This window comes from Littorina saxatilis, linkage group LG1, assembly GCF_037325665.1.
Source record: "Littorina saxatilis isolate snail1 linkage group LG1, US_GU_Lsax_2.0, whole genome shotgun sequence".
NCBI lineage: Eukaryota > Metazoa > Mollusca > Gastropoda > Littorinimorpha > Littorinidae > Littorina > Littorina saxatilis.
In genome coordinates, this window is record NC_090245.1 from 70434883 (window position 1) to 70454882 (window position 20000).

General features: G+C 43.1%; 2 protein-coding genes across 3 annotated transcripts in view; one reads left to right on the forward strand and one right to left on the reverse strand.

Annotated features, from left to right (window-relative positions):
• Positions 1-5461: 5461 nt before the first annotated feature.
• LOC138977232 (uncharacterized) overlaps positions 5462-20000 on the reverse strand; it is a 19650-nt gene continuing 5111 nt past the window's right edge. Inside the window, exons 2-4 of one of the 2 annotated variants that reach the window (XM_070350147.1) lie at positions 10745-11084; positions 8393-8807; positions 5462-7958 (exon numbers count right to left, since the gene is read on the reverse strand). In XM_070350147.1, coding sequence (XP_070206248.1) covers positions 7739-7958; positions 8393-8807; positions 10745-11012 — 903 coding nt within the window. In that variant the 5' untranslated portion in view covers positions 11013-11084 and the 3' untranslated portion in view covers positions 5462-7738. Of the gene's footprint in view, positions 7959-8392; positions 8808-10648; positions 11085-20000 lie in introns of both variants that reach the window. The other variant, XM_070350139.1, reaches the window with a different exon arrangement.
• On the forward strand, positions 16414-18837 carry LOC138946198 (piggyBac transposable element-derived protein 4-like). The gene is made up of 2 exons (XM_070317748.1): positions 16414-16595; positions 17454-18837. Exon 2 carries the CDS (start codon positions 17545-17547, stop codon positions 18835-18837), a length of 1293 nt encoding a protein of 430 aa, XP_070173849.1. The 5' UTR covers positions 16414-16595; positions 17454-17544.

A 20000-nucleotide genomic window follows, 5' to 3' on the forward strand; every position in this document is an offset into this window, starting at 1 on the left:
ACTCTCTCGCCTCTGTCACTTTACCACCACCATCCTGCAGGTATGAAAGACCATGACAGAAGTTATGATCTGGTATACACACAACAAAATAATCTTCCTTCCTTATTTTCACCACTCCTCCCTCAAACCCAGAAAATCCACCCCCTTCCTGAAAACTGTCTTCCTTTTTACTTGCACTCCCGAAACAGAAGATAATTATCAATATTTAGTCTCTTGCGGTATGCAGAGTAAGGTCATGCCAGTTATTATTACTACTTTGTTATTCATTTGTTCTCGGTTTCAGCATCTCCCGAGCCCCACTCTACCAATCCCCTTGCCCACCCAACCCCCCCCCCCCCCACCACCACCACCCTTTTCAAAATATCTCGTTTAAAACCTGCATTCCTAAAATAGATTATATCAATGGGGTTTTTTTCTTTCGGTATCCATGCACTATGAGAGTTAATCTTTGTCGATACCACTCTTTCAGCAGTGCCTATCCCACCTCCTAATACAGTGTATGGCTATTTTTATCCTGTGTTGATAATATCAATATTTGATGTACGGAAGCCAACTCCCATTCACCCAGTATTACTCAATTTCTCCTTTCTTGCTAATATCAATATTTATTGTACCGAATCGAACTTCATAGACTAATTTGTATCTGTAAACCCTCCTCCCCCTCCCATCGCGAATGCACCGCAACTCCCTCTCTGACTCCCCACCCCCCTCAGCGACACCTCGGGGGTGCGAGACGACGTTAAACCTTTGCATGCATTGGCATTCACTAACATTAGCTTGGCAATCAGAGGTGTAAACATGGGGAACGGGGGTGTGGGGGTAATAAAGGCAGGAGGGGGGAGGGCAGATGGTTTTGGGGCAGTTAAGATAGGGAAGGCATTTGGAATGATGAAAGCATGTTAGTAGGGGTGGTGGTGGTGGGAGGGGGGGGAGAAAGAATGGGGTGGGGGTGGGGGTGAGGATTTTGAGTAATGGAGGTGGGGATTTGGAGTTGGTGAATTTAAGATAGAAAGGCACAGGGAAGGGGAGTTGAGGGGGGGGGGGTGATGGTTGAGGAATTTAGATTTTGTCAGCTGCAGCGTTGTGTAGAACGTGTCCGACTAATGGAGCACACAACTAGGGTGCACACAGGCGTATTGTGTAAAGAGTCAACGAGTGCAATTTTGTTTTCCTCACCAATTTTTCTCTTATGTCTTCCCTATTATTGAGAATCAAAGGAGAAAACATTCTTGATGTTTCTCTTTTCTTGACTGAATGGGAGGAGGGGGGGGGGCTCCTTATGCCTTCTTTGTCACGAGAAATGTATTGAAACAAAACAAAAAGGAGAAAACGTTCGATTTCTTTTTCCTTCTCTTTTGATTCCAAGTTCTTCCTTCGTAATGTATTAATAGAAGCAAAGAGAAGGAAATGTTCGTGTGTGTGTGTGTGTGTGTGTGTGTGTGTGTGTGCATGTGTGTGTGTGTGTGTGTGTGTGTGTGTGTGTGTGTTTTATCTCTCCCCTCCCCTCCCCTCTCCCCCTTTTTTTCTTGTATGTGTAATAACTCTTTTACGAGTGTTGGTCGGTGCATGCTTGCTTTTTTAATTTTTTTAAATTTTTTTTAATTTTATTGCCTGGAGTCTCATATGTGAGTCAGTCTCTTTGTTTGTTTGATTAGCATTCAACACTTTGGAGAAAAGGGGTGGGGTGGGGGTGGTTAAGGATAACATGTTCTCTGTGTGTGTGTGTGTGTGTGTGTGTGTGTGTGTGTGTGTGTGTGTGTGTGTGTGTGTGTTCTTTGTATGTGTGTTCTTGTCGGATATCTATCTCCAAAGCTGTGGTGCATGCATGCACTGTTCGATTCCTTTCATTGCAAGCTGCACGTGGACCATTTTTCCGTGGCTGTCGCGTGTTTATACTACACAATGTTCTCAATAGTACTAAATTGGCGAGAGGGCGATGGGGATGTGGATTATTATGGATGTTAGGATCCTGTGTTTGCGTTACTTTTTCCTCAGATAATTCTTTCTTTTTTCTTCTTTTTTTTTATTCTCTTTTTTGGAGTTTTTCTAATTTTATTTGTTTTACCCTCAGATACTTCTTATTTCTTCCCTAGTAGTACTCAGTTTGAGGTGTTTTGGGGGAGGTGGACGGGACAAGCTTGAGACGAGAGACTACGATTTCCGATACAAGCATAGGTGTCAGCTATAGTGTGTTCTGCGATGACTTTTCATTCTTTACTGCGGATAGTTGGTGCCCTGTGTGGTTACTGTTGCGCGGTTTTTTAATTTAATTACACCCCCGGTATAGGGGTGTGTATAGGTTTCGGTCGATGTGTTTGTTTGTGTGTTTGTGTGTTTGTTTGTGTGTTTGTGTGTTTGTTTGTGTGTTTGTGTTCGCATATAGATCTCAAGAATGAACGGACCGATCGTCACCAAACTTGGTGAACAGGTTCTATACATTCCTGAGACGGTCCTTACAAAAATTGGGACCAGTCAAACACACGGTTAGGGAGTTATTGGTGGATTAACATTCTACAAGGACTTATAGAGAAACATTATAATGGTCAAAGGGAAATAACCATTCTCACTGCACCCATTCTCACTGCCAGCAACTGAGAAGGTTATTTCCCTTTGACGGGGGTGTTTTTTCTACCTCGGAGAAATTTCTTGTTTTTATTTTTTTTTAAATGTTTCCGTTTGTTTTTTTTTGTTTTTTTCTTGTCCTAACTTTGTCGCATCTTGTTGGGAGAGGAGAGGTGGGTTGGATAGGGGTAAAGGAACAGCTTTAATACGAATCCATAAATCAATTCCTTTTTTCCTCTTTTTTTGTGTGTGGTTTTTTGTTTGTTACCGAAGATTGTTTGTATTTATCTGCCTGTTCGTTGGCATGTGTGTATGCTTGTTAGTTTATTTGTATACACTCTCCCTTAACTTCCACCTGTTTGTCCGAGACGATAAATCAAACCTTAAGCCATTGCAAGGAGTGACGGGACTGAGAGGGAGCGGAGATGGGGCCGGTGTAACGCGAGAAAATTACTCCCACGAGATTTTTACTCCGGAGTAAACATTTCGTACGAAAAAGTTACTCCCTTTACGAAAAAAGCACTCCCCCATTGCACGAGAAAATTACTCCCCAAGACAGGTAAGTTAGTTCCGAGTAAACATTTCGTACAAAAATGTTACTCCCCTGACGAATAAATAACGAATAAATTACTTCACCCCAACACGAGCAATTTAACTTTCCATGCCAGGTGTACGAAATTTTTACTCCCTTGTCCCCTGTTAGTCTTGGTGGTGGAAGGGGTGGAGGGAGGGTAGCGCGACATTCGTGTGCGCGAGATCACTTATTGGCATTATCCCTTCGCCCGCATCCCATTTTTGCGTACGAGATTATTACTGGGAGTAAAAAAAATGGGGAGTAAAAATTTCGTGGAGGGAATAATTTGTTCGTGCCTTGGGGAGTTCTTTTCTCGTACGAAAAGTGTACTCGGAGTAAGAATTTCGTACGAAATATTTACTGCGGAGTAAATTTTTCGTGGAGTAAAAATTTCGTGTTACACCGGCGAAGGGGGTTGGGGTGGAGGAGCTTGCTTTGATTTCTTTCAGCCAACATGAGGGTAGCGGTGCGAAAACCCTTTCCTTTTTTATTTTTTTTTATTTATTTTTTTACGGTGTGTGCGTAATACGACAAAAAACAACCCTCTTCCTTTGTTAAACATGCATGACTGATATTGTCAATAAGGAGACATGGAGCAATTAAGGGAACGTGTGAGACGCACACGCACACACCGTAAAAAAAACCCATGTGTTAAAACACCGACGCTTGTGTGAGACGATTATATTCTCCATCTCCGATTGCTCTATTTAAAAAAATATATATGTTGGTTAAACAAAGGTATTTTTTCTTTCATTCTTTTTCCATTGCAACAGGTTAAGCAAAGAAAGACTTTTTAATTGTGTAAATCAAGTGTATTGGGATTTGAGTTCTCAACAGGTGCAATCGCTTTCTGTATGTGCTTGGGTGATTTTATTTGTTTAGTTTTTTGCAAAGCTCGCCTGAATCGGCATTACTGTCCCAGAAGAGAGGACACTGTTGGATACGTCAATATTTGTCTTTCATTTTTTTCCAGTTGCTATAATATCGAGCTGTCTGATGCAGTCTTTGACGAATGCAGATGCACCACAAAAATATGCAAACTTTTGAACACTTTTTTTTATGCAGGAAGAGGGGATGGAGAGTATAATCGTCTCACACAAGTGTCGTTTTTGGGGCGGTGTTTTAACACATGTTTGTTTGTTTTGGGGTGTTGTTTGGTTTGAACGCCCTTCCTATGCATGCATTATTAACGGTTTATCACAGCAAGAGTAGTTCAGCAAAATTTATTTTTTGCTGCAATTTTGCTTAAATATTAGACAGTGAGAGTACAATTGGGTTCTTTCTCTTCTTTGTTCTTTATATCTTCATCTTCATCTTCATCTTCATCTTCAACATTTTAATTTACCATCCTAGTTCTTCACAGTTTCTATTTGACGTCTGGAGCTTATAGAGTTTCCACAGACTCAATTATCACATTGAAGCATATGGATGGATGGATGGAAAGATGTTTTTAGATGATATTTGTTTTTCAATTTACGAAAAGAAAACCCCCGAAAACGAGGACAGATGGATGGATGGATGGATGGATGAATGGATTGATGGCCCATTTGTCTGATTGTAGATCTGACCTATCTTTCCTTTTATTTACCAGAAACAAGAATAAACTTTGCAGCAGGACACACAATCATCCGTTGTGTTGTCTCCCAGGTAAAACAAAAAAACAAAAAAAGGTCCAGAAAAGTATAGGCAACACCTCTAACATCTTTGGATCTGGTCCATCGTGAAGCCCTTGCGAGCTTTGTCTCTGGATCCTTAGTGTTGCAATATGATGTGTATTGTAAACATATGCTTTGGGTCCAGAAGTGGACATTGCATCCTGCGGTCACTGTTTACGGCTAGCCTTTCCCCCCAGTGCAGACTGTGTTGTTTTTGGTGCAAGATGCCAACAACAAAACAGCATCTAAACAAGATCGTTTCCTGCTATGATCATAGCCATTGGGACATGTTGCATGCCCTGTCTGCTTCCGGTGCAATTTTGATCGTTTTTAAAAGTTCAATCGTTAGGATGCATATGCCTTATGTTTGTTCGCTGATTTCAGGGGTTATTTTAAGTCCATAAAACCATTGACATCTGAAGTCTGAAATGTGTCTCTTTTTTTATCGCTGCGCGCACATGGTTGTACGTACGTGTTGTGTGTGTGTGTGTGTGTGTGTGTGTGTGTGTGTGTGTGTGTGTGTGTGTGTGTGTGTGTTATGTGTGTGTGTGTTTGTCTGTCTGTCTGTCTGTGTATATATGTCTGTCCGTCTATCTGAGTGCGTGAAAGTGGATGGAAAAAACTGCAGCCATTGAACAAACAAAACATCAACACAGAAGCAAAACTGTAACATTATATTAGCTAAATATGTATTCCTTTTGTGCCTGTGCACCAAGATTCACGTAGAATAATATCACATTTGTTGATGACTGTATCGCAGAGTTGGCTGCCCCGAAACTAATTTTCGAAAATGAGCACAGGCCTTAGTTTATAATTCAAAGTAAGTAAGAGGGAATAACTGATAGTGTGTGTGTGTGTGTGTGTGTGTGTGTGTGTGTGTGTGTGTGTGTGTGTGTGTGCTTGTGTGTGTGTGTGTGCGTGTGTACACGTGCGTGGGTGCGCGTGTATGTGTATATGCGTGCGTGCGTTCGTGTGTACGTGCGTGCGTACGTGCGTGCGTGCATGTTGTTGTTTACTCTCAGAGGTGGGAGGGGCGGGAAATCAAGGGAGGTTGCAGCTGACAAATATCGTCAATAATGGGCATAAGCCATTATAAAGTAGCGCTGAATGTAAGGAAATAGGTGAGAGACACATCCTCCCGACAAGGGACATTACCCATGGTAGTCAACCAAGGGCATAGTTCCTAGTTTAAAAGCCAGTTAGCTAGTTATAGCAGTACTCGAACATTTAAAGTATGTCTCGTCGCATTTCACTTTATACGTTATACTCCTGTGCGAAGAAAATTACCACAAATGGACATTAGTCACAATAATTAAACAAAGCTCATTAACCAACAATATACAACGCAAGAGGAAATTAAGTAAATCTCTTTGCTCTCTAAACTCTTGAAATCTTACAGCTAAGACTTGGTCCAAAGGGGACGTGAACCGTAAATTGAAATCTTGTGTTTTCTGTTTTTTTCGTATAAAGACCTATGGTATTTTTTATTTGCTTGAAGAAAAATAAAGCCTCTCATTACCAAATTCTGAAAAGAAAGACAAAATTATGAATAAAAGTAGCTCAATTAATTTCTAGTTGAAACTAATAAGTACTGTACACGCCTCGAGAAAGTTTTAATTAAACTATGCATTCACAATCTGGTATGTGATGTGATTGGGAGTTTACTGAATCAAAGCAAAACAAAGTTGAAGGAAGAATTACTGTAAAATCCTCCGAGTTTCTATAATATAATTATCTTTTCTTTTTTTTCTTTTTTTGGGGACATCTTTTTTAAGACAAAGTCCAATCGGTGAAGGCAGTTCAATGAACGTGTAGGTGTTCTCCAGTTTGACGATCTCACATCTACGAAAGCACAAATAAATAACGAAGATAAGTCTTCCCAGTTTATATACAAAAAACGATTTGTTCGCGTCAAAACAAAATGCTGTTACTGGGAAAATATACACACTCTTACCCACAGCTTTGTGAGCGTGACTTGAACATGTGAGAGCAAATATCTACGAGTGAAATATTTTTTCACATGGATTGATAATCACAGTTTGTTTATTATGCAGTTTTTCTCATCCCGAACAAGCTCACTTCACATTGTCCAAACAAATCTCCCGAAAATGCCGAGACAAGTTTTCACTTAACACGTCATGTAGTTCTTGGTCCCTCAACAGAGTTCCAATTGTTGAAACTACCACTGTCAGAAGAAACAAGGAACTGTAAATTCAGCGAAGTAAGTGCTGCGTGGCTTTGTAATAAAGCAATCATTTCCCTTGAACGATGGCGTCCATCTTGCGCGTTTGAGCATCCAGTAGCACAGATGTGTGTTTGTCGCGGCTTTACTCAACCACCTCGTGCGTGATTACATGTGCCGTGTGATTTATTTCAAACACCCTGTATTAAAGCAGTCTACGATCAGCTACATCAGCACAACACACACACAGTGTGCCATGCTAATTTAGAGCATTTCCTTCAAACATTCGCACCAGGATCATAAGAATATATAATAGTCCGAGCAAATTCAGTTCCGATGAGCGTCCGCGTGAGCATCATATCCATCCACAATCCATTCTGATTGGGTGTGACCATCTATATACGTTATCAGCTCTTTATAATGCAGAGACCTGGTCTAGGCCACGGAGACTGTGACTCTGCACGTCATTGGTTCGTTCTGACGCAGGATCACTCTTCGTTTATGCTCAATCCGGGCCCCAATTTGCTGTTCTACTCTACGTCATTAGTTCTTTTTAAACATAAGTATTCACTTTGAATGCTCAATCCGGGCCCCGATTACCTGTTCTCCTCTACGTCATTAGTTCGTTCTGGTGCAGAGTCACTCTTCGTATAATTATGCTCAATCCCGGCCCCGATTAGCTGTTCTTCTCTACGCCATTAGTTCTTTTTTTAAACATATTCACTCTTCATATGCTCAGTCCGGGCCCCGATTTGCTGTTCTCCTCTAAGTCATTAGTTCTTTCTGGTGCAGAGTGATTCTTCGTACGCTCAATCCGGGCCCAGAGGACTGTGAAGCAGTGGTTGGTCGTGACCTCAGACCGGTGGGGCCATTAAATCTGTTTCGCAGTCCGTTGCTGGAGTCGAAATATCTGCCGGAGGTAGCGGGGCGAGACCTTGCGGTGTGGAAATTTTCGTTCCTGGATGACAGTCTCGAGAGGCTTGTTCTGCCAAAGAAAATGTTGAGGTCATTATTTTCTGGGCAAACGTTCAGGGTGGCTAAGGAACCTCTGTCTGTCTATCTGTCTGTCTGTGTCTGTCTGTCTGTGTGTATCTGTCTCTTTCTCTGTCTCTTTCCGCCTCTCTGTCTGTCTGTCTGTCTGTCTGCCTGTCTGTCTGTCTGCCTGCCTGCCTGTCGCTATCTCTGTCTGTCTGTCTGTCTGTCTCTCTCTCTCTCTCTCTCTCTCTCTCTCTCTCTCTCTCTCTCTCTCTCTCTCTCTCTCACCCTCTTTGCTTTAACTCTTTCTTTCAGCTTATACTAACTATAAATAATTGTTGCTGTTTTTGCAAAAACCAGCACACACCTTTAATGTGTTCACCGGCAATGTTCAATGCTGCTTGTTACGGCAACCGCAGAGTAGAATCGAAGAGTAATACTCACAGCCGAACATCCTCCATGTTATCTTCGTTCATGGGCATAGGTAGAGACAGGCTAAAGGAGCTGTTCTGGTGATGGGAATGGTGGTGGTGGTGGTTGTGGTCATACATGATGCTTGACCCGCTGGGAATCACTCGCTCAATCATTCGGTGCTTGGGCGACAGTCGCGCGCGTGCACGTGCAGTCCTCGCCAAGTGACGACGGTGAACTTCCTCGGCCCAGGCGGATGTGCGGTCGGACCGGTGAGAGGGTACTCCCAGGGGGCCGGAGACGTTGGGGAGTCGTGCAGACTCCCACTGCAGTGCTCCGAAGGCTCCGCTTCCTCTGAAGGAGGCGGGGACGGGGTAGGAGTACTCTGTGGCGGCTGGGTGGATCTTGGCGTGGCTCTTGCCTATCAGCCACACCACCTGGTCGTCGTCTGAAAGAAAAACAAGTCGCGTAAGGCGAAAATACAACATTTAGTCAAGTAGCTGTCGAACTCACAGAATGAAACTGAACGCAACGCAACACAGCAAGACCGTATACTCGTAGCATCGTCACTCCACCGCCCGTGGCAAAGGCAGTGCCAGTGGAATTGACAAGAAGAGCGGGGTATTCGTTGCGCTGAGAAGGATAGCACGCTTTTCTGTAGCTCTCTTCGTTTTAACTTTCTGAGCGTGTTTTTAATCCAAACATATCATATGTATATATTTTTGGAATCAGGAACCGACAAGGAATAAGATGAAAGTGTTTTTAAATTGATTTCGAAAAAAAAAATTTGATAATAATTTTTATATATTTAATTTTCAGAGCTTGTTTTTAATCCGAATATAACATATTTATATGTTTTTGGAATCAGCAAATGATGGAGAATAAGATAAACGTAAATTTGGATCGTTTTATAAATTTTTATTTTTTTTTTACAATTTTCAGATTTTTAATGACCAAAGTCATTAACTAATTTTTAAGCCACCAAGCTGAAATGCAATACCGAAGTCCGGGCTTCGTCGAAGATTACTTGACCAAATTTGAACCCATTTGGTTGAAAAATGAGGGCGTGACAGTGCCGCCTCAACTTTCACGAAAAGCCGGATATGACGTCATCAAAGACATTTATCAAAAAAATGAAAAAAACGTTCGGGGATTTCATACCCAGGAACTCTCATGTCAAATTTCATAAAGATCGGTCCAGTAGTTTAGTCTGAATCGCTCTACACACACACACACACACACACGCACGCACACACGCACGCACACACGCACATACACCACGACCCTCGTTTCGATTCCCCCTCGATGTTAAAATATTTAGTCAAAACTTGACTAAATATAAAAAGAAACATCGTCAGAGAATCTAGACTGGTAAGGGCAGAATATACCAGCGCAGTTTCAGCGGCACAGACGACGCACTGCATATCATTGATGCTGCGATAGGGATTAGGACGAGTACTTGGCCTGTTTTCCTTTCACGCAACGTGTAGCGGGCTGGGATAATCTGCAGTGCGTCGTCTGTCCTGCTGAAGTTACAAAGGTGAGCGCCAGGCCTTATTGAGCTCCAACAAACCGTATTGAGACCATGCAGTGCCTCGATTTTACTGCAGGCGCATCACTCAGTAACACTTTCTTAAAATTATTGAAACGTCCCAACCCACGACCTTACGACTGGGAGGCAGATGTCTTATCCACTGGGCCAATGCGCCTGTCACCCTCATGAACTAATTCGTTACACAAAATCCCACTCTACACAGGAAGAGGTCAGGGTGTTGATTTTCGGTACGTGTTCAAGTGGAGGAATGTTCTTATTCCATATGTAAAAGCTAGGGCTGAGGCGTACGAAACTAAACTGGGTGGGAACAAGCCGCGGGATCTGATTGTGTGAAATGTCAACGAATCTAAATTTCAACCAATCCGACCCACGGCTGCTTAATATTGCCACCCATTTAGCACCCGGCACGGTTGGCCTAGTGGTAAGGCGTCCGCCCCGTGATCTGGAGGTCGTGGGTTCGAACCCCGGCCGGGTCATACCTAAGACTTTAAAATTGGCAATCTAGTGGCTGCTCCGCCTGGCGTCTGGCATTATGGGGTTAGTGCTAGGACTGGTTGGTCCGGTGTCAGAATAATGTGACTGGGTGAGACATGAAGCCTGTGCTGCGACTTCTGTCTTGTGTGTGGCGCACGTTATATGTCAAAGCGGCAGCACCGCCCTGATATGACCCTTCGTGGTCGGCTGGGCGTTAAGCAAACAAACAAACAAACAAACAAACAAAACCCATTTAGCACCTAGTTTCGCTTCGCGCACTTTAGCCCTGGACAGATGAGCCAAACAGTTTTCACGGGAAAGAAGAACGCTGAATGTTTGTTGACTTGCACTCGTACCCATAGCCTTTTTGATGATGTTGCCGTTGAAATCGTGCACGGCAGGCTGCAGAGTGGCTCGCGACATGGACCGTTGCGTGGCACGTACAGTATCTTGATTGTTGTATGTGCGCGAAGATTCCTGCGCTGCCATGCGTGCCGAGTCCTGGTAGTTATACGCGTTTTTGGATTCCTGGGCTGTGCGTGGTGTCTCCTGGGGTGTGCGTGACGTCTCTTGTGGTGGTGTGCGTGCCACTTCCTGCGTGCGTGATGCTGTTATTTCCGCCATCTTGATTCACTTTCAGTGACTTCCCACGGAGAAGAGTCAAAAAAGAGAGTTGTCTTATTTCATCGCTGCAGTCTGAAACAGATTTCGTTATATTATTTTGACGAATGGGTGTTTATTGAATTGTTTTCATGCATAACTATCATGGGCCTACGTTCAAAATTATTCTTTTCTGGTTGTTTGACAAAAGGGAAATTTAAATAATATTCACGCGCACTGCAACAAGAGAGAGAGAAATTGAGAGAGAGAGAGAGGGTGTCAAAACGGTGGGGAAAGAAAGAGAGAGAGAGAGAGAATTGGTGTCTGACCCCAAGTAAGGCTGATGGGGTCTATGTCGACCAAAAGAGTGGGATTCCCTGTAGGTCGAGTTCCTGTAGGTGGATTCCCTGTATACCTAAGACTTTAAAATTGGCAATCTAGTATACAGGGAATCCCACAGGGTGCAGTTTTTCAATAAACTTGCAAACCATACTCGAATTTCTAAGAAATATCAAAAAAAGATCGAAAAACATCAAATTCTAACGATGTCGCAAAGTATCACGTGACTTTCATTGATATCAGCTAAACGCTACAGGAACTATACCCTGTGGTATTCCCTGTATACAAGATTGCCAATTTTAAAGTCTTAGGTATACAGAGAATCCACCTACAGGAACTCGACCTACAGTGAATCCCATTCTTTTGGTCGACATAGACCCCAACAGCCCAAGTAAGCATTACCAGTATGTTTAAATCTTAACTTTTCAGAGGTCAGTGATATTGTACGTGTGCAAGCAAGTTGTCTGCACTCATATTGCCTCGTATTTTACGGTTTTATGGGGAAAGCCAATAAGTTATTACGGACCTCTTGAAAACGTCAGTGAAGAAGGGCACCAATCAAAAACACATTTGTTATAGGCGCATGAAATTAATTACTGCAGAAACCACTTTATTCTTTATCTTTTAGAAAGAAATGGTATGTTGACATCGCGCTTACCCCCTCCTAACAAAATATTAGACATGGCCTCATGTATAGAGACTATAAGTAAAATAAAACAGCAACGACTTACTTAAAGTTACATGCCTATTTCAAACAAAGTTGAGGCAAGCGTTATATGCCGAACATAGGCAAGAAATAACTCATTCATAGACTTGTAAATATCACAGAACAAGATGAGAAAAAAAAAATACGAACTCACTAAGAAAACAACTCTGACCTACACTTTCATCGGAAACACGATTTTCGAAAATACCTGTAGGATACATGCGGTTCGTAATAACTCTATAAAAAAAAATCACACACAAAACAAAACAAAACGGCTCCCTTTTTGTTAAATGCCTAAAGCCTGCATGTAAATAAAGAAATTGAACGAATAAATAAATAAATAAGAGATATCTTCGTTAACACCTTGAAATTATACCGTTCTCGTGCGCCTATGTTCAAACACTATCTAGCTGAATTCAGTAATCTCGAGCGTGAATAGAAATCGTTTTAGGGTCGCTTTCTGTATCAAAGAGTCATTACTCTTTTGGGTTGATCTACCGCAGGGCCCTTAAAGGTGGGAAGTCTTTCTACAATGGGTCCCCGACCACTTGAGACGTTGACTGCCGGTGTCACGATTTCATCTTTCGCCTGTGTACATATTTTCCCCTCGACATATATATACTCAAGACTGAAATGTTGTTTCCTGGTAAAATTAAGAAGTGAAATTATTTATGGACGAAAAGCATGTCAGTTTCTTGCATGTGAAGAAAATTGGTGGTAAAATTTAATAGATTTCACCCCCAACATCGAATTCTTCGAAAACGTGTACTGAGTGGTTACGTCCCTTGAGTTAGAAGGAAAACATTTTAGGATGAATTAAATTTCTAAGTTAAATAAAACAAATTGGTTGGACAAATTTGGCCCCATGAATGTAAGGTACACAAGGTCGCTCATCAGTACTATCAAAGGGTGTTTTTTTGTTCAGTGTAGAGTTTATACTAGATCAACGAGGCCGAGAAGCGAAATATCAACACGGCGAAAGATGAAAACGTCACACCGGCGCGAGTAAAAGAGGGGAGAACACTCATTGCCAGAGACACAGAGAGAGAGAGAGAGAGAGAGAGAGAGAGAGAGAGAGAGAGAGAGAGAGAGAGAGAGAGAGAGAGAGAGAGAGACACTGACACTGACACTGTCACTGACACTGACACTGACACAGTTTAATTGAATATGGGCCTGCAGCCCCTTTCAATGGGGGGGGGGGGGGGTGGGGGGGTACACATGAATCACAGGAAAAAATAGAAAACATGATATTTAAACGTATGCAAAATACACAGTGGTTTGTTCCAAGCTTTCCTCTATCAATAATATTAATCATGCACATCAATGCTGCCTAATATATACATACAACCGAACAATAAATACAGCAACAACAAAACCTTCAGCGACAATTAATCCTCATTATTATTTAACATTGACAATCTTAACTGAAATGCAAAAAACAAAAACTTTGCTAAATCTACAATTGTTTCTGTGTCTTGTTTTTTAAACATGGTAATCATACTGCCCAACTGATCACCAACACTTAAAAACTGTGCTAAATACTTTATTCTTAACTCACAATATGTTTGGCATTCAAAAAAAAAATGGATTTCGGTCTCTAATTTATCTTCACAAAAGGGGCAACACTTGTTTTCTGTTGAGTTTTGGAAGTGATATCTGTGGATATTTATCTGTGAAACACCCATTCTAAATTGAGCGATGACATTTCTGTACACATCTTTCCATAAAATGTCCCCATAACGTTCTTTTTCAAAACAGGCTTTATATTTTCCATACAGTGATATGCGCTCACTCGAGTCCAAATGATTACGCCAATCATGACAGAAGGAACTGCAGAGCCTCTCCTTCAGTTCTGCAAAAAACACCCTCTCGTTTCCAGATCCAAACATCCAAACTTGGTAAAATCCATTTTCACACAAAACTGCCTTTACATGCGTTACCCATGTGATACCACCTTTTTCGTGAAGGTTGAACAACATTTTGTATGCCTTCTTTGAATACAAATTGTCTGGCTGTCTCAATAACCGTAGAGAGAGAGAGAGAGAGAGAGAGAGAGAGAGAGAGAGAGAGAGAGAGAGAGAGAGAGAGAGAGACAGAGACAGAGACAGAGACAGAGAGACAGAGAGAGACAGAGAGAGAGAGAGAGAGACAGAGAGCGAGAGCGAGAGAAACAGACAGAGACAGACAAACAGACAGAGACAGACAAACAGACAGAGTGACAGAAAGGCAGACAAGACAGACAGACTGACAGAGAGAGAGAGAGCGATAGAGAGAGAGACAGACAGACAGACATACAGACACACAGACAGACAAACAGGCAGACAGTCAGAGAGAGACAGACAGACAGACAGAGGCACAGAGACACAGAGAGAGACAGACAGAGACAGTGACAGAAAGGCAGAGAGAGAGAGAGAGAGAGAGAGAGAGAGAGAGAGAGAGATAAAGAGAGAGAGAGAGAGACAGACACACACACACACACACACACACACACACACACACACACACACACAGAGAAAGAGAGACACACAGACAGACAGACAGAGACAGAGAGAAAGAGAGACAGAGAAAGAGAGACAGAGGGCGACTGATTGGGTGGGCGCGTTTATGTGCCGGGGGAGGGGTTATACTTTTTGTTCATTGCTTTCCAAAGAATGTGGCTTGTGAAACACTCTGCTACTTGCTTGAAAGATCAAAAGGATGGAAAGTTTGACAATGTACCTGATAACAACGATGAACAATGATTATAAACCTGGTTGAGTTGTCTTTCCACATATTTTCTAAACGCTAAATACTTAAATCTATTAACCCTCCATTTCATATAGACTTCGCGTTTGCTGCATTGAAACAATTCATTAACACATCAAACAGTTGTATTGCCATTGCTAATTCTGTGGTCTTCCTTGTGCTTTATGTGTACATGTACAATACAATTAAGCTGTAAATGCAACATTTGTACGGGTACCCAGACAATGAACACTGTACTCAGAAAAAGGTCTAGCCGAATATTCAAACAATGTGTGGTGGGGCTCTTCGACTCATACCGGCACGGTTGGCCTAGTGGTAAGGCGTCCGCCCCGTGATCGGGAGGTCGTGGGTTCGAACCCCGGCCGTGTCATACCTAAGACTTTAAAATTGGCAATCTAGTGGCTGCTCCGCCTGGCGTCTGGCATTATGGGGTTAGTGCTAGGACTGGTTGGTCCGGTGTCAGAATAATGTGACTGGGTGAGACATGAAGCCTGTGCTGCGACTTCTGTCTTGTGTGTGGCGCACGTTATATGTCAAAGCAGCACCGCCCTGATATGGCCCTTCGTGGTCGGCTGGGCGCTAAGCAAACAAACAAACAAACAAACAAAAAAAAAGCTCTTCGACTCAAGAAGCCTGACACTCAACTGAACTGAACTGAAGTGAACTTTTTTTTTAACAGAGATAACAATTTAAGCCTGTCCTTACTCACGAAAGAAAAAAAAAACACTCTGCGCAGGAAGAAGTCAGGCTGTTCATTTTTGGTATGTGATTAAGTAGAAGGATACTTTTATTCCGTGTATTAAAAGCCTGAACAGATCTCTAATGGTGAACCGCTAAAAAAAAAAGATAAACACAAGAAATGTTAGTTATTGGAACGTATATTTTTGAGAAAAAAGAAGACTTTCACAAGTACATCAACCCAATGGTCTTGATAGTAAACAGACAGACAAATAATGATGAAACAAATAGAACAAAATTGAAGACTTAGATGGATGTGCGTTCGAAGTCTGCCAAGATGGTCAGAGTCGCGAACCTAAAACGAGATCCCCCCCCCCCCTCCCACAACAAAAACACCCAATCCAGGTTTTCCAATTGCTTCGTTTCCGGCCGATTTATGTGGAGCACGTGATGCGCACAAAAAAATATTGGTGGTCTAGAAGTGTCGTCTGCGCAATGATCGCGGCGGCGCCCGCGGCTTTCTTGACCGCCAAGGACGACTGCGCACGTTGTGATACGTCATTCGTTAGACCTCAATAAGCTCATACATCATACACTACCCAAGACAGGATCTTGCTGCACTTTAGCACCTTGCGTATCTTACCGTGACCGTTTGATCTACTTCTCTCCACCACTAACCCGGTCAGCACGTGCAAAGGAGACATCTTGACACCCAAGCACGTACGAGAACACTGAGACGCTTGCCGCGCAAGGATAAATATTAAAGGTGCATTCCTTCTCGTCTCAGCGATCATGTTCATCGCCATTGATCTATCCAGGCTTCTATGCAGGCTAGCAGCATCTTTTCATGTTGGGCACAACCCAAAAATCCACAGCCTTGCTGCTTCCTGTTCGGAGTAAGATTTTTGGGTTGATCTATTCTAACTTTGTTTGTTTGTTTGCTTAAACGACTTCGCTTCTTGGGGAAGAAACCTGCGAAATTTCCCACAAATTCCCGACTTCTCTCCCGCACCGAAACAAGGATTGCAAGATCACGTTTTCCATGGCATCGATGATCCCACGGCCTTGGATGCATACAGTGTGTTTTTCACCAACGATTTGGTCCAGCGAATACAGCGTGAGACAAATCAATATGCAAGGTACGTATTTTGTGTGTGTGGGTGGGTCTTCTTCTGTGGCCATAGATAAATATATTAGAATGTCAACAAAACTTCACCATTGACTTCACTTGTGACTTGACACAAGTTTGTGTTTCACTCCAGTGATGTCTGTTGATGAATGCTTTGTTTGCTATGAAGTTTGTATTTTTTCGTAATATTAGAATATATTTATTTCCCAAAACAAAATTAATATGAGTATTGGTGGCTGTGGCGGGGGAGGGGAGGGGGGTGTTTGTAGAGAGGTGTGTGGGGAAAAGGGGGCGTGGCAGTTTACAGATCAGAGGGAGACTATGTATGCTGTAAATTAAATTCCCTCTCAGTCAAAAAAGCGTGGGGGTTTACCTGTTTCATTTTGTTGAGTACACATGTTGATTTCTATGTGTCTTTGTACTGTGTACTTGTACATCTGCATATACTTATAAACTCTCTCTCTCTCTCTCTCTCTCTCTCTCTCTCTCTCTCTCACTCACACTTTCTGTCACTCACTCTCTCTCTCTCTCTCTCTCTCTCTCTCTCTCTCTCGCTCTCTCGCTCTCTCTCACTCACACTTTCTGTCACTCACTCTCTCTCTCTCTATCTCTCTCTCTCTCGCTCTCTCTCACTCACACTTTCTGTCACTCACTCACTCTCTCTCTCTCTCTCTCTCTCTCTCTCTCTCTCTCTCTCTCTCTCTCTCACACTTTCTGTCACTCACTCACTCTCTCTCTCTCTCTCTCTCTCTCTCTCTCTCTCTCTCTCTCTCTCTCTCTCTCTCTCTCTCTCAATAAGAAAAAAGAACTGTTAGCATGTCAGCGTATGTGTACATGACTAATATTGTTCTCTTGTTATGTTGTGCAGAGATGCCATTGAGCAGAAACAACGGCAGAACGGGGGCACTCTTCCACCAAAGTCTGCATGGGCCAGATGGAAACCAGTCACCATCCCCGACATGAGGAATTTCTTTGCATGCTGCATTCACATGGGCATTGTGAAGAAGCCGAGAATGTCGGATTACTGGTCGCGTCACCCAGCACTTCATGCGTCATACTGCAGTCAGCTGATGTCGAGAAACCGTTTCATGGACATCTTGAGCTTCTTGCACATGAACGACAACACAACTTTTGTGCCTTTCGGAGAAGAAGGTCATGACCCAATCCACAAAATCCGTCCTCTTGTGACACACCTCAACACCAAATTTCAGGAGACGTACATTCCGGACAAGACCATTTGTGTAGATGAGGCGATGTGCCCTTTCAAAGGCCGCAGCAAGTTTCGTGTGTACATGAAGGACAAGCCGACTAAGTGGGGGTTCAAATTCTATGAACTCTGTGACAGTTCCACTGGGTACGTCTTTCACTTTGAAATGTTCTGCGCAGACAGGAGACTCAGCAACAAGCCGTATGATGTTGTAATGCGTCTCATGGTGCCGTTGATGGATAAAGGCTACCAACTGTTCATTGACAACTACTACTGCTGCCCCAAGGTGTGTGAGGATCTGTCTGCCCGTGGAACAATGGTGTGTGGGACAGTCAGAAGGAACAGAGTGGGATTGCCCAAGGAGATGTGTGCCGCCGACGTGAACTTGGAAAAAGGTGCCATTGACTACCGCCGCAAGGGTTCCGTGGTTGTGTGTCGCTGGAAGGACAAGAAAGACGTGTTCATGTTGTCCACGATGCATCGCCCAAGCCTTCGCATGATCCAAGCACGCTACGAGCTGAAGCGAAAGCCTCTTGCAGTGATCGACTACATCGCTCACATGGCCGGAGTTGATCACTCTGACCAACTGATTTCCTACTTCCCGATGCATCGCAAGAGTGTCAAATGGTGGAAGAAGCTCTTCTTTCACCTCATGACCATGATCATGATACAAGCCATGATCATCCTCAATGCACACAGGAAACAGAAGAGGAGGGCCAAGAAATGTCTTGAAGATGTTGTCAAGGATGTCCTCACACAGTTGCCTGTGGTGGACGAAATCCCGATAGCACATGTTGCTGTTGGTGACAAGTTGCGCCTGACTGGCCGCCACTTTGCAGCTGCCCTTCCAGCAACCACACTGGCCAAGCCCTACAATAACTGTAAAGTCTGCTATGCCAAATCAAGAGCTCGAGGTGTGAATGCTACTTTGGCCAAAACCCAACGCAAGCGGACGCGATTCTGGTGCCGGGAATGTGCTGTGGCGCTTTGTGTTGAGCCGTGCTTTGAAGTGTGGCACACAAAGAAGGATGTTCTCCATGCATAAACCGAGTTCAAAACAAGTCATTTGTACAAAAACTGTAAATACTGTGACAGCAAGTGTTTCTTTTCTTCTATGGATAAAACCCAACGCAATGGGACGCGATTCTGGTGCCGGGAATGTGGTGTGGCGTTTTGCGTTGAGCTGTGCTTCCAAGTGTGGCACTGTAAATACTGTGACAGCAAGTGTTTCTTTTCTTCTACATGGATATATTCATCATAGTCATCACCCAGTCATCTCATTGTCTCATTCAGGTTAGCAAATTCTTTTTTGAGTATTCACTAACAACATTTTGTGCATATTTTCAAACATGTCTGTAGTATTTATGTGGTGCCTCTGGACTTTTTTTTTATTTAAATTGTTGACATTTTCAATAGCATACCACACAAACACAACAAGCCTTTTGACAAATACAAAGTACATTTCTGAAACAATGAAAGATCTTTCTTTAATTGTGTGCAAAAAGTAAGTCTCCACATGTACTAGTTTTTTTACAATATTTTTTTCAAAATGTCCCAATTTTGGTTGTCAGCAGGCTATTTCTATGCTTTGGCGCATGCGTTCTGAGTGTATAGTCATGTCATAGGGTGGACGTGTTGAAAGCCCAGCCGACCACGAAGGGCCATATCAGGGCGGTGCTGCTTTGACATATAACGTGCGCCACACACAAGACAGAAGTCGCAGCACAGGCTTCATGTCTCACCCAGTCACATTATTCTGACACCGGACCAACCAGTCCTAGCACTAACCCCATAATGAGGGACGCCAGGCGGAGCAACCACTATATTGCCAATTTTAAAGTCTTAGGTATGACCCGGCCGGGGTTCGAACCCACGACCTCCCGATCACGGGGCGGACGCCTTACCACTAGGCCAACCGTGCCGGTATCTATTCTAACTGGCCCCTATGTCAATTCGCTAAATTAGTTTAACACTCACATACAAACACACGCGCGCGCGCGCGCACACACACACACACACACACACACACACGCTTAATTAGTTCAACACACACACGCATATACACCCACACAGACACACACAATACACACATACACACACACACACACACACACACACACACACACACACACACACACACACACACACACACACAAATCCACTGTGCACAGAATGCAGCCATGATACTGATATTCAGTATGTGTCCAA

Coding starts and splice junctions, on each gene's coding strand:
- LOC138946198 (XM_070317748.1), top strand. CDS start 17,545: ATGAGGAATTTCTTTGCATGCTGCATTCACATGGGCATTGTGAAGAAG.